This window comes from Mustela nigripes, chromosome X (assembly GCF_022355385.1).
Source record: "Mustela nigripes isolate SB6536 chromosome X, MUSNIG.SB6536, whole genome shotgun sequence".
In the NCBI taxonomy this organism is placed as follows: Eukaryota; Metazoa; Chordata; class Mammalia; order Carnivora; family Mustelidae; genus Mustela; species Mustela nigripes.
In genome coordinates, this window is record NC_081575.1 from 16,308,969 (window position 1) to 16,331,930 (window position 22,962).

General features: G+C 42.3%; 1 protein-coding gene across 4 annotated transcripts; it reads left to right on the forward strand.

Annotated features, from left to right (window-relative positions):
* The first annotated feature begins 931 nt into the window (after positions 1-931).
* On the forward strand, positions 932-22,782 carry PABIR2 (PABIR family member 2). 4 transcript variants are annotated; one of them, XM_059384627.1, is made up of 11 exons: positions 932-1,034; positions 1,800-2,043; positions 4,180-4,258; positions 9,233-9,289; positions 9,578-9,621; positions 9,713-9,767; positions 10,051-10,152; positions 10,531-10,616; positions 11,373-11,437; positions 13,589-13,685; positions 22,152-22,782. In XM_059384627.1, exons 2-11 carry the CDS (start codon positions 1,946-1,948, stop codon positions 22,219-22,221), a joined length of 753 nt encoding a protein of 250 aa, XP_059240610.1. In that variant the 5' UTR covers positions 932-1,034; positions 1,800-1,945; the 3' UTR covers positions 22,222-22,782. The 4 variants fall into 4 exon arrangements, with proteins under 4 accessions (XP_059240610.1, XP_059240612.1, XP_059240611.1 ...); XM_059384629.1 differs by lacking the exon at positions 22,152-22,782 and adding an exon at positions 21,128-22,145 and having other exon boundaries at positions 932-2,043; XM_059384628.1 differs by lacking the exon at positions 9,233-9,289 and having other exon boundaries at positions 932-2,043.
* Positions 22,783-22,962: the final 180 nt, after the last annotated feature.

Sequence of the window (22,962 nt, forward strand, 5' to 3'; positions counted from 1 at the left end):
CAGTTGACAGAAAAATATAGGCAATCTAAAGGAAACGATCCAAAAACTCTTAAAAACTCTGTATTATAGGCAGCAAATATTAACACCGAAGAATAAAATGATTAGGCTTGGCAAGTTTAATACGGGACAACTAAGTTGAAGAGGCAGGAAAAACTCTTTTTGTTAAATTTTGAAACCAATTCTATAACTATTAAATTTTCTACATTTCTCCGTATGTATGATTAACACAATATAATACCATCTTTATCCCAGGGCCATTCAAGTAGTGAAGATTATATTTCTAAAGCTCTTAGAATGGAGCCTAGCACACAGTAACTGCTATGTGGGTGTTTGTTAAATAAAATAAATTTAATTCCAGGCCTCACACATACTGAATGGCTATTGTTAGGGTCTCCGTAAATCCTGGAAAGGAAAAAAAAAATGGCTCTGTTCCTTGTTCTTCAGGACGTTTCCTAATATTGTTGAAGCTAACAGTGCTTGTAAACTGGAGATGAGTGCTTGCCACTCGTTATATGAACTCTCATTAGAGTCTCTTTATTTTTACACCATTGCTTTTGTTTTTTCATTTCCTTTGGTCTAGTGCATCCAAATGGATTATCTGAAAAAGAAATCAGCACCTCTAAAGACCAACAAAATCAAGGGATTTAAGAAACGGGCGGAGATCAGAGTTCAGAGCAAACAAATTGGCACTGAAAAAAACCTCCTGGATACCACAAGTTTCTATTTCCCGTGAATATCGGCCCAAACTCCTCTGAAAGAAGATGCTCCAGGTCTCCAAACTATTGGTTCTTTTCAAAATCGGGCGCCAGGGTCCCCCGGCCAATGCCAGAGAGGAAGGCGCCGGGCCCCCTGGAAACGCTCCTCCCCTTTGGAGGAGGTTTGCTGGGCGGGGCTCCCACGCATGCTCCGTGCCCGCGGGCTCATTGGCGCGGCCGCCGGGCGCGTGCGCAGGACCCGATGGGTGCCCGGACGCGGAAGACCTGGCCCCGCGGAGGTTCCCGCTTCTGAAGCGTGGGAGGCGGAAGAGGCGGCAGGTTGTAGATTTTGGTCTTGGCCCCAAGGGGTTCCTCCGGGCCATTAGAACCCAAGAGAGGAAGAGGAGGCACCGCGGCGGCGGCTGAGGGGCCGAACCCCCCACCTGTCCTCCAGGCGGGGAGGGGGGGTAGGGAGGGGAGAAGCACCCCTCACAGGGCTAAGGAGCCTCCGGGACCGGGTCCCAGAGCATGGGGGGCTGGACCGGGTCCCCGAGCATGGGGAGCTGGAGCCGTCGAGGCCACCCGGCCGGGCCCTGCCCGACTGTCAGCTTTTCGGTGCTAGGGCTGCCCGGGCAGCCGCGGTGTTTGTAGCCCGGCCCCGCTTGAGGTCGTCGGCCGAAAGATAGCAACATGAGTTCCGCCGCTGCCTAGTTTCCTCCCCCTCCTCTTCTCCCTCTGTCCGCTTCCTTCTCCTTCCTCTCTCCTCTTCCCCGCACCCCGTCTTTTTCTTTCCCTCCCTCGTGTTCCTCTTTTCCCTCCACCCTGCCCTCCTCCTCCCCCTCGGTCCTCCTCCTTACCCCCATCTTATTCCTTTCCCGATCCTGCCCTCCTTTTACCCTCTCTGTTTTCCATCTATCCGCTTTTCCTGCCTCTTGTTCTTTTCCTTCCATCCCTCTCTTTCCTCCATCCTCTTCCTTTAATCTGTCATCGTCCACCACCACCACTACCACCTCCCCTTCCTCCGCCCCTCACTCACTATCATCCTCCCTTCCTCATCCTCATCCTCGTTCCCTCCTCCTCCTCTCCTGCTTTTCTCCGCCCCAGCCCCCGCCCCCAAGCCTCCGCCCCTTAGCCCCCGCCCCCAGCTGCCAGTCCCCAGCAGCTCAGTCCTGCAGTGAGAGTCTTGGGAGTCCATAGCTAAGCACCAGGAGCTGAGCCCTGTCCGCTGTGCCTGCCTGCAAGTCTCCGACATGGCTCAGGAGAAAATGGAGCTGGACTTTGAGCCCGATACATCTGATGGGGGCACCCTGAGGAGATCCAGCAGCGCTCCCCTGATCCATGGGCTCAGGTGAGGCGGGTTGGGGACGGTGAAGTACTGGGTTCAGGGGCTCCTCGACCTCGTGCAAGCAAGCTTCCTTGCCTAAAGTGAGAGTTGGCGCTCGTTTGGGCTTTCTAAACTGAGGGGGTGGGGACTTGTTTGCTTGACAGCCACTTGGGTCCCAAGGTGGAGTGAAAGTTTGACCCCAAACTCTGGGAACTGTGGGAAAAATGGGGCCCTCTTTACCTGGAGCTCTGTTGGCCCACTCTGAAAGGATCTACAAGAAGCTTCTGGCTGTTCTAACAGGTTGCTTGCCCTGCCTAATTTACACCACTGAATGTCAGACTGAAGCCCCTGGAACTAGACTTGCAACTTGACACCTGTCTCTAAGAGCTGCTATTTCTAAGCTTAGTTTAGGAACCCTGGCATTAACAGAGCATTTACTTTAATAAATCACAATTTATCTAATAACTTGTAATCAAGTAGTGTGTTCATGGCACATTAAGTGATTTGCATTTGTCATAATGTTTTCAGATTCTAAAACTGCCAGAAATGCATTCCAGTGAATTAAAAAAAGGAAGGGTGTTGTGTAGCTTAGGTCAGTGAAAATAACAGGTTTTAGAAAACAATGGAAAGAATTACCCCTTGAATTTTAGTGGTAAGGTCTTATATTTTTGTTTTAAGTCACCAGAGGGTCTATTTTAAGGTAGAATCTTAGGATAGTGAAGGTTAGGTTGGAAAACCTCCTGAGCCTATTACATTTCCCTCTTATAAGTAGATAATTCATCTTAGTAGAGAGCTAATTTGCGAGACCCTGTAGAAATGGAATTAGTCCAAAAAAGGGGATGGGAGTAGAATTAGCCAAAATCATTACTTAAGCACAGTGAAAGCAAAGAAATAGGTAATTCTTGTCTATCAAACTGATTATAATATCTGTATTTTGGGGGGAAATGGAATGAACTCATTTTCTTTTATTAAATTTTGAAACTGAGGGAATGATGGAGTGACTGCTTTCCTAATGCTGTCTTCAGCTCTGCATTTATTTTTGATTCTGTAGGCATAAATCGGTCTTTGGGCGTTTTTTAAAAATCTGGTAAGCAAGCAATTGCTAGGGACTAGGGTGATCCTGCTGACCTGCGCTTAGACTGTTGTAGAAATAACACACTATTTTTTTGAATCAGAAATCAAATAATTACTTGCAGGGTAGCATGATGTGACAGAAGAAGGGGTGAGGAGACTAGACCTAGTCCCAATATTTCTCCCTGTGATCAGGAGTGACTCACTTAGCCTTTCTGAGTGTTTTCTCATTTGAAACTTAGGAGAACTGAATTAGGTGATCTCAGTGGGCCCTTGAAGTCCAATTCAGTTCAGTCCTGAAAATCTTTTTTGACCTCTTATCACGGGCATGGCACTCTGCTAGGCACTGCAGGGACGTTATACAAAGAGGAACAAAAGGCCTCCACCACAGAGTTTAAGACACAGGCACGCTTTTCTTTAATAAAAGGTAAAGTGAGTGTCTCAAGAAGCATCTCATTTCCCATTGTGCTCTTTGGACTCAAAGGAGGGAATGCTTGCATTCAGTTTGTGGATTGAAGAGAGGCCTCATGGAGCGGGTTGCGTTGAAATGAGGGCTCGAGGAGAGGAAGGATTTGGACGGATGGTGGTGGGAGGGAGGACACTGGAGGCAGAAGAGGCAACGGGAGCAAAACTCCAGGCATATTTATCTAATGGCACAGCAGGCTCACGGGCAGAGCACATATTTAGGGCAACAGTGGGAGATGTGCTGTGGAACAGGGCTCTTCAGCCCTTCTCGCCCTCATGGCACGCACAGAAAGCAGTAATATGTTTAGGTCTTCTGGGGTAAACAGATGAGGCTGCCCCTGTCTGGTGGGAACCGGTTTGGGGGCGTGTGTTCTGACCAGAAGCAGCTGGAGGCAACCAGTCTGGAGCTCCGCCCCATACCTCTCAGCTGCCCCCCAACCACTGAGGAGATCAGTATCTGGGCAAACCTGTCCTCCACAGCACACCACCACCGAAGCTCTGAAGAGGCTGGTGAGGTATTTATTCACTACGCAATGAGGAGCATGGAAGATTTCATTGTTGACTAGAGGCTTGGCAGTTCCCTTAAACGAGAAGACCTTATTAATTTAATTTTTATTTTTTTAGTGACCTTTCCCAGGTTTTTCAACCTTATACCTTTAGAACTCGGAGGAATAGTACAACGATCATGAGCCGTCATAGCCTGGTAAGTATAGAAGTAAGTATTTTTCGTGGTATGGGTTGGGGAAAACACTTTCCAATGTAGTCTCTCGTTCTCAAGACGATGCGCTATGCACCATTGTTCACAAAAGAAAAAAAAAATTATCTTACCTCCTTCGCTCATGAGTGGCCATTGTCAGCTTTCGGTGCCAAAAAGAGATCTGGTTAAAGTTTTTTCCTGGCTGTGGGACTTTGTATTTAAAAAAAAAAAAAAAAAAAAACTATTCATTTTTTTTTTTTTTTTTGTCACTGCTTGCATCATGGTTATGAGGTAAATCAGGATTGACTTCTAAATATAGCTGAAAAAGTGGTCTTTATTTGTCCTAGGAAGTAAAATCATTTAGACAGTAGCAGAGTGTTTATTTCTGGCACATAGCTGTTGGACAATGTTATTTACCCAAAGTAAGCGCTCCTTTATAATGCCTGTATTTATATTCCCGGTAGAGTTGCTAATAGTGACTGTTTTATATAGCCAGAGCTGTCAGGGATCATCTTATTAGCCGGTCGCATTGGGAGAAATTATGATGAGGTTTTTTATGTAGTAGCACTTCACATGCGGACCCCACTTAGCCAGTAGCTGCAGCGCTCTGGAAGACATCTGAGATGTAAGCAAACAGACCTGTGAATGGCTGTGCTTGATTTCCATAGTCTGTGCACAAAGGTTCGTCATTTATAGGGAGCCTCTCTGACCTCTGAATCATCTAAAATTTATGCACAATTATAATAAGCTTCCAACTCGGTAGTGTGGAGAAGCAGCAAATCAGAAGAGGTACATTCGGGTTTAAGGTATACTAATAGCTGCTAGCAGGGGAGGAGAGGGAAAAACTGAAAAGCAGAGAGAGGCTTTTAAAAAATTAGTCCGTGGCTTAGTACAAGGGCTGAGAGCCCGTTAATAGACCCTGAGGACCTCGCCGGCATAGAACTGTAAAATACTTGATGTTCTTAAAGATACCCAGGTCATTAACCTTTGCTTAAATTATAGTAGTACCACCTATGCTTATGTGGTATTCTACATGTTACAGAGTCCTTACACACTTGTCATTCTCATAGCAACCCACATGAAGTAGGCAGGACAAAAGATGTTTTTCCCAGTTCAAAGAGGCAGCAGCTAAGACTCAGCCGATAGAAGCGACTTGCTTAGAATCACATAATTGGGAAGCGGCAGGGCCGGGATTAGAATAGAGACACGCCAGGGCCATTCTGTTTGGCAAAATCTGTTTAAGAAAGGGGGGGGGATTACAATGCTTTCCAGAAAGATTTCCAGCCGAAGTGGCTAAACATACTTAAAGGGGAAAATGTTAGCGATCTGGAGGTTTGATTCATGTCACCTTCCCTGAGGATGCTGGAAAATAGAATTTAATTTTGCTATGTTTATGAAAAATGTTTCTACTTGTTACCCAGCTGTGTTCCTGATCTCAGTAGTAGAGCAAAGAAGGGAAAATGAATTTGCCTCTTTATACTTGACTTTTTCTCTTTTCTAAAACGCAAAGATTCTTATCCACTCTGTCTAGGCTCATTTTTCCCCCCGCAACAAATATCTTTTTCTTGGGCGGCACTACAGTCCCTAGGTTTGCTGGAGGAGCCATGTTGATTCACTGCTCTGTGGTGATGCTTACGTGCTTTTCCCTCCATCCCCTTTTCCTTTTGAGCTTCCTGTTTCAGGAAGCCTTCCGCAGCACCTTCTGGGTACTTCTGTTGTCACTGATTACACCTTACATGTTATATCAGAGTGTCCTCTATAAATCTTTTAAAAAATATTTTATTTATTTATTTGACAGAGAGCACATGAGGAAGGGGAGTGGCAGGCAGAGGGGAGAGAGGGAGAAGCCAGCGCCCTGCTGAGCAGGGAGCCCGACTTGGGACTTGATCCCGTGACCCTGAGATCATGGCCTGAGCTGAAGGCAGACACTTAACCCACTGAGCCACCCGGGCCCCCCCTCTATAAATCTTAATACACTTCCCTGTGTCTTGTATTAACCTGCCAAAAGCAAGGTGTGGAGCGAAGTGGAAGGGAGGGGACTGGTACATGAAGATGTGCAGAGATCGTTTCTTCATGATTTGACAACGGATTACGTATAAATGCAGGGAGAAGGAGAACTCCAGGGGACTGAACCTTTACTTCTTAGTGACCAGGGGAAAGGTGTTGCCTGTATACGACGAGTAGGGAAATTTCAAGGAATTGGTCATTTGAAGGGCCAGGAGATAAATTCTTCCTGGGCATTTTGGGTTCCAGGTGCCACTTGCTCCATGCTGTTCTCCAAAGCAATATTCAAACTTTGAACAAAATTCTGCAAGCTTCCTACACCTTTCACTTTGGGCAGATGACCCTTCCCTGTTTACAGAGTGTGCAGATGGCCATCTCGTATACATGTCAGCTTTCTTCTCCTGAAAACGTCTTTACCTTCACATGGGGCACTTTTTCCTAATGGTTCCTAGATTTTCTGAGTCTCCTGTCACTTTGCTCAGGCTCTTGTCTACCCTCTAGTCCCTTCCTCCCTGGCTTTTTTGCTCCCACTTTCTTCTGACTCACATATCTAGTATCTGGAACACAAGTTGTCTTCCTTCATAGGTCTCTCTTTCCCTGTTTTCCTTCCACCCCTCTGAGCTTTCCCAGAGCTTAATCCACAGCACACTTCCTCTCATTCCTCGTCTCTTAGTTTCTTGCCAACCACTCAGCCAATTTGTGATTGCACTACCTCTATCACCACACTATTAAAAAACTGTTCTCAGGGGCTCCTGGGTGGCTCAGTGGGTTAAGCCTCTGCCTTTGGCTCAGGTCACGATCTCAGGGTCCTGGGGTCGAGCCCCACATCAGGCTCCCTGCACAGTGAAGAGCCCGTTTCTCCCTCTCCCTATGCTCACCCCCCGCCCACTCAGCTCCCTCTCTTGCTCTCGCTCTATCACAAATAAGTAAAATATTTTTTAAAGAACCTGTTCTTGTAGGGTGCCTACGGCTCAGTCAGTTAAGTGTCCGACTCTTGATTTTAGCTCAGGTCATGATCTTAGGGGCCTGGGATCGAGCCCCATGTTGGGCTCTGTGCTCAATGCAGAGTTGGCTTGTCCCTCTCCCTCTGCTCCTCCTCCTGCTCTCGTTCTCTCTAAATAAAATCTTAAAAAAAGAAAAAAACAACAAACCCTGTTCTTACGAAAGTCACCAGTGCCCACGTGATGCTGGTGGCAGGGGCCTCCTTTATCACCCCACTTAAGCTCTTTGCTGTACTTAATGCCATTAACCAGCATCCTATCCTTGAAGCACTTGGCTTTTTTCTCAGCCTGTGCATTAACACTTGTTTCTAGTACTAGCCACAGCATTGTTCTTCCCCTTTGGGTCTTCTTTCCAGTTCTGTGTACGTTGACAAGTTGGACGTCATATAGATGCAGCATCTCTACTTCTGACTTTATCTGCCATCAGCTTTTTGCAATCTTTGGCTTTCCTGCAGATTTCGCGGCCTTCGGGGTTTCTTTTGTTCTCTGACAGAAACATCTGTGCTCTCTTCTGTGGTATTCTCTTAGTCTTTCCTCTCTTATTTACTTGCCTAGTAGCTTAGTGTTTTTCTTTCTTTCCTTTTTTTGGGGGGAAAGATTTATTTATTTGTGAGAGCGAGGGAGAGTGGGCACCAGTCGGGGGAGGGGTCGGGGCAGAGGGAGAGAGAGAATCACAAGCAGATGCCCGGCTGAGCACGGAGCCTAACTCAGGGCTCCATCCCAGGACCCCAAGATAATGACCTGAGCTGAAATCAAGAGTCAGCTGCGTCACTGCCTGCGCCCCCGGGCGCCCTGCTTCGTGTTTCTCAAATGGCCTTCATTAAGAACTTACCTGTAAACATATATTTGTTTTCTAGTGGGGGAAAAAAAACCCTTTTATTTAAGAGGACTTTATTCGTAAAGTTTTTTTTTTATTTTCAGAGCCTAGGAGAGGAAAAAGTAAGAGGAAGGGGAGGGTACTGAAGAGATATCCTTTGAGGTAAAATCCTGTTTCAGTGTATACCTTTAAAAAAACTTTTTTTTTCACCTGACTTCGCTTTTGCTTAAAAAACTTGGAGCAGTTTATCACCATTTTGTACGACTCACCACTTTAGGATTTTTAGGCGTTTTAATCGGATAGGGCCTCTTGTAACAGGGCTGGTGTCTTATTTGGTTTTACGGCACTACAGGTTTATTTGGATTTAATTAGGGGCTAAGTAGCAGTTGTTTACATTATGGCTGTTAGAGCCCTGTAAAAGCTGTTGAGAGGAATTGTACCTTTCATCTTGTGATTAGATTGTGATTATTTTGCGGGACCATAATTTGGGCCCCCTCCCCCAAATCATTTTAGTTTTGTGTTGTCAAAAAAGCAATGATCTAAGGGAAAGCAGAAGATATCTGAAAAATACACATTGCCTTCCACACTGATTTTTCTTAACTAGTAAGTAGGGTTTGCGGTGATAGCGGTGATGACCAAATTTTAGGATTGATTTAGATCACACAAGCAAAATCTTATGGCAGCTTTAAAATGTTTTCGATCGACCCTAATCATAGACAGAATATTATACTGGGCTTCTGAGCCTGTGAAGACATGTACCATTGGTACTTTGGTGTTAAAATGACTAAAATCAGGTTTTTTTTCCTTTCCCTTCTTACCTAGTTCCTTATTTTAGATAAGTGGGGTAATGGATATTTCCAAGGCCTGGAATCTTTTTTTTTTTTTCTCACATAAATGTACACAGCCCTGCATTCATTTGGGAAAAGTGTTAAAGTCAGTGCCTGTCTAGTGACAGATGGTGCTTTGAGGTTGGACACCTGGTGTACTTCCCAAAGACTGAATGTCCTGCCTCTAGTGTGCTAATGTTCAGTGATCTAAAGAGCTACATCTCTGAGAAGAGTATGAAATCTTATCTGGGAGGAGGTTGGACACCAGGACTGACAGCAGACTGCTGCTCTGTGCTTCAGAAAATAGTAAATGTTTACTTTTCCCTTCCAGTTGCTGTCGTCCTCGCCTAACCGTGTTCCTAGCAGCAGGCTGCATCAGATCAAAAGGGTAAATTTTCCTTCCTAGCTCAGAGCTACAGTAGTCTGAATTGTCCACTTCGCTTTTATTTTCATTCTGAAGATTGGGCCATTAAACATGAATAGCCACAGGCAGCTGGAAATTCTTCTGAGTGTGCAGGTGAAACAGAGATGCGGCAGGGGAGACAATCTTAGAATGTTCTGCTGCGCTGTGATGATGGCAAAGAAGGCAGAAAAGTCTTTTAAGATTTTCTTCGAGGTGGAGAACCATGTGGATGTGCATAAATACTGTGTTTTCAGCATGTGTTTGTCTTCGCAGGAGGAAGGCATGGATATGATGAACAGGGAAACTGCACACGAACGGTTAGTGCTCCATGAGAACATGGTCTAGCTTGATGTATGTCTTGTATATATGTCTGAGCACTGAATGGCCTTTCATTTCTGTTTGTTTTAGGGAAGTGCAGACAGCAATGCAGATAAGCCAGTCATGGGATGAGAGCTTGAGCCTGGTAAAGTTAATCCCATGTTTGCTTGTTGTTGTTGTTGTTGTTTTTCCTGGAAACCTTTATGTTGTTCATTGGCTTCATTCATTTTTTTGGTACCCTTCTGTTCCCCCCACCCTGTTTCCAAATTTGTGTTCATTTCTGATCTCTCCATTTCCACCAGAACATGAGAGTGCGACTTTTAGAATCTGTACATTTCTATTCTAAAAACGTAGGTGTGTTTGAGTAGTAAAGAGCTGTGATGTGCTGGATTGTGAATTATGAGGAAGTAACACTTGTGTGTTTACAGAGTGACAGCGATTTTGAGAAGCCGGAGAAACTATATTCTCCTAAAAGAATTGACTTCACCCCGGTGTCTCCAGCACCATCGCCCACTAGAGGATTTGGAAAGGTCGGCTCGTTGAGAAGATGTTAACTCTCTTTCACACACTAAGCTGTTAACTCTCTAAAACACACACACACACAAACACACACACATGCATGCATACACACACACCCCACCTCATGTGTAAAGAATCCGATGATGAGAAGGAAAATGATTGAAAGTCTGCGATAGTAATTTGGAAAAAAAAAATGGTCTGTCAATACATGTGTATATTCTCTCTGTCTCTCTCTCTCTCGTGTGTGTGTGTGTGTGTGTGTGTGTGCGCGCTCGTGTGCATATAGACAGACAGCTAAGTAATTCTAAGGATGTTGTTTCTGTTATCTTGAGAACCTTTTGAAAGCTGGAGCACTAAAGCTATGTTAATATGAAATGTGTTTTTTCTAGCAATGTTTTTCACCATCCTTACAAATGTTTGTGAGCAGCAGCGGGCTGCCCCCGAGCCCTGTTCCTAGTCCAAGACGCTTCACCAGGTAAGTGAACCTGCTTTGCAAAAGCTTGTCTCTCCTGATGCACTTTTTCCCCAACGTTTTCTTATGGAAATTATCGAACAGACAACAAAATGGAACCAAATGAGCATCCGCATACTACCTGTCACCTATATTCTACCAGTGACATTTTTCCAGGCACACACCCACCCACACAAACACCCACCCACACACACCCAATAACATATCCTTTATAAGGATAAGGAAAAAAATATAAGATTGTAGACCAGTAAAATCAAAATACCTTTTTAAAAATATATATATATATATTTTTTAAAGATTTTATTTATTTATTTGACAGAGAGAGAGAGAGAGAGATCACAAGTAGGCAGAGAGAGGGGGAAGCAGGCTCCTGCCTGAGCAGAGAGCCCAATGGCGGGGCTTGATCCCAGGACCCTGGAACCATGACCCGAGCTGAAAGCAGAGGCTTAAACCACTGAGCCACCCAAGCGCCCCTCAAAATACCTTTTTAATAAGGTTTATCTTTAAAAAAAAAAAAAACTGTTGTAGATACCTTGTCTTATAGAATGATTTTTTAAAATAGCTTGAAATGCCACGTTGTCTCCGATTGCTGTAGGCCAGCTCAGATCACGTTTTGGCATTTCAGTTCGTCAACTTTCAACACGGGCATTTTCCACCGTTTTCTAGATGACTGTCAATTTCATTGATTTATTTGGTGGGCGCTAACATTTATCTTGCATCTTAGAAGCACTTCACATCCTGTTTGTTTATTCTTTGAAGCAGGAGGAGTCAGAGTCCAGTCAAGTGCATCAGGCCCAGTGTTCTTGGTCCTCTGAAAAGAAAAGGCAAGTGTCACACTTCTGATACTAAACCTAGTTGAGCTTGAATGACAAACTAGAATTTGTCTGAAGTTAGCTCAAGGCATGAGTCCTTTTTTCTAAAGAAATGGGAAATATTCTTCCCAACATATGCTTTATGAATTCTAAATTTTGTAAATGAGTTATCTGATACTGTCTATGTTTTTTGTACTTATAACTGAATCTTATTCATATATTCATATTACCAATATATATTCCAGAAATTTTTGCCTCTCAGTGATCTGAATAGAAAGTAGATGCAAGTTAATACATTGCAGAAGTACATGCTTATGTCCTGGTAAATAGGTCTCTGAACACGCTGCATATTCAGATATAAAGCCATCACCAAATTATGCCTCACAGAGAGAAACTGCCTCATATTCTAGTCCATAGGGTTTTTGATACGATGGCGTGCTCTTAATTACCTTATTTTAAACCACAGGGCACTCTCACTCGATGCTAGTTTCAGATACATTTGAGGGTCCCTTATGGAGTCTGTTTTAAAAAGGCGCAAAAAATAAGGAAAGGTTGAGTCATCCTTCCTGGGGCTATACCCGTATGATTCCAAGTGTTGGGTGTCATTTTAAAGAAGAGTTTTAACCATAATTTTGAAAAAGCAACTCAGCAAGTAGTTTCTTTGTGCAGATCACCTTTGGGGCCAGGAAAACAGTCCCACTCCTAATACTGGGTAAACAGGTACTTGGAGCTTTGGTGGAAACTTTCCACCAATAGCACCATGCACAGAGTCAAAAAGTGTGATATTTCAGATATCACACTTTTTCTGGAAAGTAGGTTTTGATATGGTGATGATGTTTGCATTTAGTGAATAAATTTTTTTATAACCTGGTAGTCTTTTACCTTAATGCTGCAAGGAATTATTTACAACAAATTATTTAAATAATTTACAATTATTTACAAGTAAAGCCATTATTATTGTTATTATTAATTTTTGATTCATTGCAGGAAGTTGGAATTAGTATGGTTATTTAGTTTCAAAGCTATTCCAAAATATACCAGCAGATGGGGGAATTCTTTGATAAAAGGGGCTAAAGTCTTTTGCTAATGGGGTGTCGAAAGTCTGGCAGTAGCTTTTAAAAGCTCCATATTAAAGCATGGCAGAAGCAAATAAAAATACAACTTTTCCGGAGTTGGTAATTTCCAAAGTAGCTCCAGAAGAAAGATAATATGAATTAATTGATAATATGAGGGAAAAAAATAAATGTTACATTTGTTCTTGCTTGATCTTTTTCCATGAGAAGAATCTTGTATGGCTGTAAATTCACAGTTACTAATTTCCCATTGGAACATATAGTTAGGCCCAAGAATTAAGTTTTATTTAATATTCATTTTAAAGCTCAGATAAAGAGCCTCAAAACTAAGGTATTTGTGTGTTTTAAATCATAGCTTATTTGAAAAGGGGCTTTTTTTGTCTTAACTGAGGGTTTTTAGTCTTTGCACTCCTGGTAGCAAAATGTTATTCCGATTAATGCAAAGTTTTTCTGCTACCTTGAAGATATTTTGAGATAGTCTGTTAGAGTGAGGTGTTGCCAGTACAACACCAATTTCCTGAAAGGATTAATGATTGCTTTCAATTACAGATGGGCATTCAAAGTCACTTTTTAAAGTGTTCATTTTCCCTAAGTAGTCTAAAGCAACCTTTAATTTATACACCGTTAGACTACATACTTTTTAATCCATTTGACTTTGACTCAGGAAATACTCCAATATATTAAAATAATATAAAATCAGTAGTCTTTGCTAGTTGCCTGGGATAAATCATTATTCACTGTGAGCTTCAGCTGTTTGGGGATGGTTCTTTATTTCTGCTGGGGTAAGCCTTGATTCATTTTGCCTGATACAGTCCGTGTTCTGGTTCTGCTCTTCGGTTAAAGAACAGGACTATATCCATACCATGCTAAATAAGGGGTGTGTGTTTTTTTTTTAAAGGGCCGCTTACTTTTTGGTTGAGGTTATATGGAAGTATTATTTCTTCCACTTTAAAGCCTGTGGAAAAACAGCTTCGAAGTAATGGCTTGACGAAGCGTTCTGAGCTTTAGTTGAACAAAGATCATCCCATTTTTGCCCCGTGCCTGTATTTGTAAAGTTGTTTTACGGTAGTATTCATCTCTTCTGTTGTAGGTGAAATGGAGACAGAAAGCCAGCCCAAGAGGCTCTTCCAAGGCACTACCAGCATGCTGTCTCCAGAGGCTGCACAACTGTCTGATCTCAGTTCATGGTAAAAAATGAAATCAAATCCGAAGGATGTTAGGGGATGATCTATTAAAAAAGAGCCACATCCGAAGTATGTTGGGATCATTTGGAATAACATTTGGCTTTTTATTCATGCTCTATAGAGGGGAAAGCTCCAGGGAGGTACAGAGAATGTGAAACAAAGCAGATCATTTGAAAGTCATTGAGTACTCCTTCAGAAGTGTGTGTATGTTTCTGGCACCTTCCCTTTCCTCCCTAGCTGCTGTTAGGTCAGCCTCTCTCAGTAGGTGGTAATGGTGTGGGAGCGTGGCAACAGCTGGATGGCGCGAGAAAGAGTGTCCGGGTTGGTGTGGATAATGTGCATTGATTGTAGCTGCTCTGCCTGCATTTTGTATTATATCCTTTGACTTAGCAGGGAACACCAGCATCCTCTGAAGCATGGCGTTTTCTATAGCGTTATAAAGTGTTTTTGAAATTTGGGGGGTGTTCTGTCACAGTCCTACCCAGGTTTTGTCTTTTAGTATAAAAAGAAGTGTTAGTATAAAAACACTTCCTGATTCCTGTGGTCTAGTCACATAATATTTTTTTCAGCCATACTCATCTAACTTAAGGCCCTTCAATGTTTCGGTGCAGAAGTTAATATCTTTTCATGTACCTGAAGTCGAGTACTTGAATGCTGACATACATTGGAAGGAAGGGGAAGGGATAGTGGCAGTGGCCAGGTAATACTTTGAATTCTTTCAGTATTTACTTCTTTTTAAGAAAATTTTTTTAAAGATTTCATTTATTTATTTGAGAGAGCGCGAGTGAGAGAACACAAGCTGGGTGGGGGTGGGTGGCAGAGGGAGAGGCAGGGAGCCCGAGGTGGGGCTCGATCCCAGGACCCTGGGATCATGACCTGAGCCGAAGGCAGATACTTAACCAACCAAGCCACCCTCGTGCCCCTCGGCACCTGTTTCCAATCAATTCACTGAGCGTGTGTGTTCTAGACACAACTGTGTAGTGCCTTTCGGTACTTTTTGTTGCCTGAGTTTTATAGCTGAGGATCTTTTTTAAGAGCCCCAAAGTGCATTCACTTTGGAAATGTAAGGATGGTGTCCTCTAAATAGAGGAATTGTGCACGCCACTTACAAGGTATAAGGATTAGTGTTTCTTCCTTTCCAGATCACATATCTATTGTTTTGTGTAAGATAACTTGCACTTGTAGTTGACCAAGAAGTCACAGATTCTTCTAGTTTATTAGACTCGTTGATCAGTACTGTTCTAACCTTGGAACAGATGCCTTTTAGATTGTTCTAGCTATTTTCAGCCCCACAGTCCCTCCTCTGTCATCTATGTCTGTCCTTGGTAGCTCAGTGTGCTAATTTTGGGATAGAGAGCCTTTCCAGGTATGTAGATGATTGCAAAGAGAAAACTTCTGAAGCTTGTCAAGAGGACTATTGGATGAAACTCTACACTTAGTGGAAACTGTCTATCACTTTTATGGTAAAGTGTGTTTTAATATAGGCACATGACAGTATAAATAGCTTTGCTTACCCAGTTGCTAACCAAGTAACCAAGTTAGGGAGAAGATAAGGAAGCATTTCGCCAAGCTGAAAACACAGAGGGTGAGGCGATTTAAGAAAAAATATTCTCATAGACTGTACAGGATGCCATAAAACAATAAAGAAGGAAGGAAAGCAAAGGGTTTGGGACTTACCAAGGGTCCTCACCCCTTGTCCAGATGTTTATTCCTCTGAATAGCAAAACCTAAGTTGTCAACGATGGTGGCTATGGTGAGGGTCCTGTTTCTGTTGCCACCCCTCCCATTCTTTCTCCTTAGAACCGTCACTAACTATGAGAGCACTGGAGACATCGACATTGGTGATTAAGGGCATTTTTGATCCATAAAGACAAAAAGCATTGCCTCACACTGGAAAGATTCACTTCTTTCATGGCTAGTCAGAGCAGTAACAAGCCAACGTGTGGCTCAAGTAATAGGTTGAAGTTTATTGTCCAAATTCACAAAACTAAGTGTAAAAGATATTTAAGCAATTGAACTTTAAAAGGTATTTTCAGTAAGTTTGTAGCATTTGGACTCCTGAGGATATTAAAGCTCAAGATTGCTCTGACTTTTGGGGCACCTTGTATCCTAATATTGCTGACCTTTATGTTTGCAGTGAAGAGATTTTGAACAGGAGTTATTCGTTATTTGTAAAAATTGGATGCTGCTTTTGCAAAACCTTTTTTTCCTATCTCTATAATGCAGTTCCATTGATCAGACTTTCTTTCATTGATCAGTATTGTTAGAAATGGGGAGAGAGACAGATACTACCTGTGTTCTGGTTTCTGTTGTCAAGGATAGCCAATCTATGTGATAACGAAGGAAACCATTTTTATACATTTTAGGGAGCAGAAAAGGTACCGGGTTGATCATTACTAGATGGCATCTCATCTCATCATTTCAGTTGTCTTCGTTTGGCCCCCTTTCCCACCCCACAAAGGAAAGATGGGTTTTTAAAACTTGAAGTTAAACTTCATATGTTAGATAACAGTCATTAAAATCTGACATCTTGGGCCTCCTGGGTGGCTCAGTGGGTTAAGCATCTGCCTTTGGCTCAGGTCATGATCCCAGGGTCCTGGGATTGAGCCCCACATTGGGCTCCTCGCTCAGAAGGAAGCCTGGTTCTCTCTCCTCCCCCCCTCTACCTACTGCTCCCCCTGCTTGTGCATGCTCTCTCTCTATCAAATAAATGAAATCTTTTAAAAAATAATATCTGACATCTTTGAAGTGTAAAATAAGTGTGAAGTTTGAGTAGAGACCTATGTAGGGTTTGTGTCCAATGTGGTGACTGCTGCCCAAAGGAATAGTAGGCCCGCTCTTGATACCATATTTTTTTACTAGATGAAATCTCTGAAATCTTTGCCAAGCAAATCCAGGGAACGTTGTCAACCACAAGGCAGGAATTATGTCATTCTGCATTTAGTTCTTCCGAACCTCAAGAATTTGATTGTAGCTTGGTAGTTCACTAGTCCGTGGTGCTTTGATTCCTTTTGTGTGCTGGGGACTCTTGTTCTGTTCCTCGTTCTTATGGGAACAAGATTATCTGTTTTTAGGGCCACTAGCCACATAGGGAAGATTCAGTGATAGTCTGTTAATCAGACAGGAAAGGAAAAGTTCTCCCATGAGATTCTTGCCCAGTGCGTCAGTGTTAGTGTGACTGCTGACTTAACCTTTATATTTTAAAATTTTTCACTGGGTTTCACTTAGTGATTTTCACATTATTTTTAGTGGTATATGTGTCACGGCAAGAAAACTTAATCAGGAATATGTGAGGTGTACAAAGAATGAGATTTAATCATGATTTATTTAATCTCTTGATTGTGTTTAAGTGAGCAGCTTAGACATCTGTGCTGGTACTTAAAACTCCTATCCCCGGGGTGCCTGGGTGGCTCAGTGGGTTGGGGCCTCTGCCTTCCGCTCAGGTCATGATCCTGGGTTACTGGGATCGAGCCCCGCATGGAGCTCTCTGCTCAGCGGGGAGCCTGCTTCCTCCTCCCTCTCTCTCTCTCTCTCTGCCTACTTGAGATCTCTACCTGCCAAATAAACAAAATCTTTAAAAACAGAGAAACTATCCCCAAGGTGACTATGGAAGTGATTATATTTAAATATGTGATCTTAAAAACTTAGAAGTTATGCAGAAATATAATGTTGGATCTTTCTAAGATAAGATCGTAGAGACCAGAAAACCTACCCTGTGAACCACTTTAACCCACAGCAAGGGGTAGTACCAGAATCTATGTGGGGGTTGATAGGGCTATGATGAATTGGGAGTACATTTTCCTGCCTGTCCTTAGTCGGATAGAACTCAGTTTATTGACTGCACAAGGCACAAAGTGACTCCGCCAAATGAGTAATAGCATCAGTTACACTGGACATCCTGATTTTGTTGTTTATCATTTGAAGGTTTTAATAATTCTCTTATACTTTCCCTCTTACTTTTTTTAGACCGAGGACACTACCTTAATAGTCATAAGTATTTTTGGTTGTGTGGTTCAGATATTGTATCATTATGTATACTCAGAAGCCAGAATGAATTAGAATTAGTTTATTTAAAAAAATATATTTTTTTATTTTTTATTTTTATTTTTTTTTCCTCTACATGCACTTGAAAAGAATGTGTATTCTTCTGCTTTAGGATGAAATTCTCTGAATATATCTGTTAAGTCCATCTAGTCCACTGTCATTCAAAGCCAATGTTTCCTTGCTGAACTTCTGCTTAGATGATTTTCTCCATTGATGTGAGTTAGGTGTTAAAATCACCTTTTTTTTAAATTTAATTTTATTTATTTTATTATTTTTAAAGATTTTACTTATTTATTTGACAGAGAGAGAGGTTATAAGTAGGCAGAGTAGCAGGCAGAGAGAGAGGGAAGCAGGCTCCCTGCTGAGCAGACAGTCCAATATGGACCCTGGGATCATGACCTGAGCTGAAGGCAGAGGCTTAACCCACTGAACCACCCCAGTGCCCTGAATTAGTTCATTTTTTGATGCTTGTACTCCTGTGTCCAGCTTGAACTGTCTAGGTCCTTTGCTTTCATTGCATTGTCTGGCTTTCAGTCATTAGTCTGAGGTCCATTAATACCTCCATCAGAGTTTCAGCTAGGAAAGGAAAAAGATAAACTTGAATTGGACCATTCTTTGTTGCTTTTAGAAGGCCTGACAGAAGGTTTAGTAATGAACGCTGTGAAAGTCACTTTTATTCAGGCATCTCTCTGCGAATTAAAAAAAATCACAGAAGTCTTGCTCTGCACAGATTTACTGACAGTGGGTAATCTGTGACCTGTAGTCTCTGCTTCCATGATCAAGTGTAGTAGTGTCAGATTTATTAGAATAGAAACTAGACCTTAGTTCAGAGAAAATACCTGGTTAACGGTTTACCAAGTTCTGAATCTAAATTATGCTGGAGGCTAAATTTAAGTATGCTATTTTACTATTAATGAACATAATTTTTCATATGTTCATATTTAATAATAGAGAAAAAATCCCTGAAAAGGAATATATGAAACGAAATGTTCAGATTTGTATTCTTTTTTTCCCAGTAACGTCTTGGAATTTCCCTGTTAGCTTATTTCTCTTAAGGTAATCAACTGTGCTGGATGAGAGGTTTCTCCTCATGAGCCATGTTTGTGTTTTTGAGTGAATACAGGATTCACCTAAGCAAGCAGGTCTTGTTACAAACGGAATCTTTTAACCCAGGGCTCACCATAAGGCTGGTGGTTGGAATAAGAAAGTCTTTATTTATATTCATATTATCTGCTCGGTGGCCAAATTTTAATCAAGGCCTGTTTCTTCTTGCCAAGTAGCACAGAGCGTGTCCTTCGGCTGCCTAGCCAATATGTGCTTTAGGAAAGTAAATTCATTTTAATATTAGTCTAGGCAAAGTGCTGCAGGAGGAAAAATCACATATGTTCCAAAGGCAAATATAAAGGTCTTTTGATTTTCCAATGCCTTAGATTATCTGTGTAACTTTCTTTCAGTAGTTTGAATAATTCATATTTTAGACCTATTTTACCAGTGGGTTGAAAAACAGCAGTGCCAGCTAAATTTTCCGAACTTCTTACTTAAAAGTGCTGTTATTAATGATGCATTTCACAGCAGTGAGCGTAAATGGGAGTACCGTGGACCATACTGTTTCCCTTTTTATGTTTACTTTTCCAGAGTTTATTTGTTTTCTGTCTCTGCCTAAAAACAATCCACAGGCAATAGAAAAAATAACAGAGACGTTGGGGGAAAGCATTACATGTCTTTGAGGTTGGGGGGAGGGTACAGGGCCCAGAAACTTTGTGCCGTGGGTTGCTTAACACCAGGAATGTATTAACCTGGAGATCTATAAAAGTTGATCATATTAAAAGTGAAGCTAATATTTAGCCTCAGAGCATATTAGACCAGGGTCGGCTTTTGTAGAAGAGCTAGTGACCAGACTTCAGCTAGAACCCATATTTCCTGATTCATGATTCCTTTTCCAATTCTGTGCTTGCTTCCCTTTTCAAAATTAAAAAGTGTGTCTCTGTAAATCCTAAAACCACCCGACGACCTCTTCGGCTTTGTCTCTCACCGTGTCCTCGCTCTCTCTACTTAACAACCGCACTAGCCCTCTTTCGGCTCCTAAAACCACCCTTGCTTCCTCCCAAACCAGACCTAGTTAATACCTACTCAGCTTTCAGATGAGCAGCTCAAGTATCACTTTTGGGGAACATGTTCCTCCCAGTCCCTCCACGTTGGATCAGATTACTCATGCCACACATTCGCAGAGCCCTTTGTATCTTGCCTGTGCTGCTTTGATCCCAAATTACACACGTATCAGCATGGTTCCTTAAATGTCTGTCTTCCGGACTGTACTTCGTAAGTTCCATGAGGGCCAGGACCATGTCTGTCTTAGACGCCGTCATATTTCTAAGATCTAGCATACTTCCTGCCCTTGGCAGATACTCGGTAAATATTAGAATAAGTGAGGGAGTGCATTCAGGCCAGATATATAGAGCATAGGACTTACATGTTGGACTGATGGGACTCAGAGCCAGAAAGGCAGCCTGGTGTGAAATGGTGACTACTGAAGCATTAAGCTGGGTTTATGACGAAGCGGGCCAGATGGATGGTTGGCAGCCATGAGAGCCTAGGCTGGGTGGGTAAGGAGTCCCTGGGCTGGATCCTAGAGGCTCTGGTGCCCAGATCGGGAGTTTTCATGAAAGGATGGGAGTAGAGGCAAGTGGAGGGTGAGGGTATTGGGCCCGTGGCTCTAGAACATTCCTTCTAGCAGTCTAACTGGATAGTAACTGAAGGAGGCTTGTAGAGATACTTGTAGATTCTAACAGCAAGAGAAAAGGAAACAGTGTCAGAAGTTCATCAGATGAGAGGAATATAAAAGACAAATGGTGGAGGGAGAAATCAGAAAAGAGAAGTGTTTCACTTGAAGGCATCTTGGGAAGGGGGTGCGAAGGGGGAAGCAGTCGGATCTAGAGTGGTTGAAGGACTGTGTTCTGGGGTAGAGGAGCCACGAAGCAGGGAACGTACTAGAGTACTTCAGATGGTCCAGGGTGCCTCAGTGAGTAACCAGTCCTCTTACTCGAAGGCTGATGGGAAGGGAAGAAGAGAAATCTAAGGATAGCGATCTTTTGAGCTGAAGGTAAGGGAACTCCCTCACCAAAATCTTGACACGTCAAGGAATGCTTACTCTGTGTTGGACATTCTGGTGCCTCCAAGAGAGCACCAAAGTGGTACAGAATGCCCTCTGGATATCTGTGACCTTGTTTTTGCAGGTATCTGAATGTAGCACCTTGTGTAGGTCATTGCTGTCGCTTATGCTTTTTATTATTTAAAAATGCTCTTACCGATGTGTGAGTTCTTGGAACTATGTCGTTGCATGTTATGTTTACCTTTATCCTGATAGATGCATCTGCTTATAATTATTTTTGCTTTGTCCTCAGTTCAGATATTTTGGATGGCAGTAGTAGCAGCAGTGGCTTATCCTCAGACTCATTGGCTAAAGGCAGAACAACCACAGAGTTTCCAGTAGCATGCTCCAATCCATGCTCTCCATTCATCTTCACAGATGATCTCTCACCCAAGTGACTTACCCATTTCTGATTCAGCATTCTTAACTGCCGTTCCTTACGTAAAACTTGCAGTGAGGAAGACAGAGAACTTTGATCCATAATGAGGATTAAAGTGTGACAGGCTAAAAAAAAAAAAAAAACCACAAAAAAAAACCATTCCGATGCCATTCTGTGTGGCATCTCTCTTCTCTAAAAGTTCAATTTTACGAGTGTAGTGACCTTACGTATGTCCTTTTTTGCTGATCTCATTTTGGATCTAGTAACTAAATCTCCAATACTCATTTTTGATTGCCCAGTATATATATACATATATATGTGTATATATACATATTCCTCGGTGCCTCAAAGCGCACCTAATATAGAGCCTATACGTTTAAGGAAAGCACTGATGTGTATTTTCAACAGTGGTTCTTTTTCCCAGCAGCAACACGACAGCTAAAGTTGATCAGAAATTCTCTTGCTTGAGAGATTTGGGTTTGTTTTTTTGTTTTTGTTTTTTTTTGGTTCCTGTTTTGTTTTGTTCTGTTGACTACATAGATTCAGATCTCTTTATTTCACAATAATAGATGGACTGCTTTCGATTATATTAAATTTTTATTTTTCTGCATCAGCTCTAAGTACATCATTTTGTTTCCTTTTCCTGTTTGAGCTGCTTACCTGCCATTTCTCACAGAGGGGAAGAAACCCGTAGTCGCTCTCATTACTACCCATATCGCTTCTTTGCTGGTGGAGTGTATGACGTGAGGATTGATTTTAGTGCTGAGAATGTAAATGGACTTGACAGGATGCCTGGATGACTCTCCACAGGTTCTTATGCCTTAGCCACCACAGTTGATATTTTTCTCCCCAAACCTGTTGCCCGAAGGAATATATAAAATATTGTTGATGTTTCTAGGTGGTGTTATCAAGGAGAAGAAATCCCTGCCTTGACCAGATGTGTGGAGCATCTACAAATGAATGAATAATGTTATTTACACCCAAAGCACTGTGTAGAAAAGCATGCATGGGGCGTGACAGCTTGTCTCGGGTGGTATTACGAGGCCTGAGGTGCCTTGGGGTACAGTGTTGTGCTGTAAAGATGGATGTCTTAAGGTAGGGTAAAAAGGGGGCTTTAATGTGTCTGATTGCCACATACTGTTTTGATTGCTGCTTTTTTTTTTCTGATTATTTTTCTGTCCTTGGATTTGTTGGTTTTGTCGCGTGGTGAGTGTGTGCTGCCGCTGACTCTGGGTTAATCATGTTGCCACCAGAGTCCAAATCCAGTTCTTGTCGATGCTGCCTCCTAGTAAGGGCAATTTAATATCTGTGAGGAAGCTTTTAGGAGCTGAAAAAAAGTCGATGTTACTGTGCATTCTGCTTTTAATGGAGCTGTTTGAGCTGTGAACAGTGTACATGATAGTAAGTCCGAGGTACCGTAAGTTATTTAATTTTTAAAAGGAAAATCCTGATAGAGCTATTTAAAAAAAAACAAACCGAGTGTAATCTATCGTTGTATTATTTATTATTTAAAACTGTGTAAAAATGTCTGTTGTGCTTGGTTGCTTTTTAATGTTCAGACATCGTGGTTGGATTGTCTGTGTTTAATATGCAAATTTGCCTGCTAGGATCACAATATTCCACTTTTGAAATGAATGTAAGAAATGGAAACTACTGCCCCTGTGTCCTTTGAAGGCAAAGATTCTTGAATTTTGAAGGAAGATGATGCA

Bases quoted from the DNA above. Each gene is read 5' to 3' on its own strand.
- PABIR2 (XM_059384629.1), top strand. From the start codon at position 1,946: ATGGCTCAGGAGAAAATGGAGCTGGACTTTGAGCCCGATACATCTGAT. The intron at 4,259-9,232 runs GTAAGTATAGAA...TTTCCCTTCCAG, and splicing joins TCATGAGCCGTCATAGCCTG to TTGCTGTCGTCCTCGCCTAA. The intron at 10,153-10,530 runs GTCGGCTCGTTG...TGTTTTTTCTAG, and splicing joins CCACTAGAGGATTTGGAAAG to CAATGTTTTTCACCATCCTT.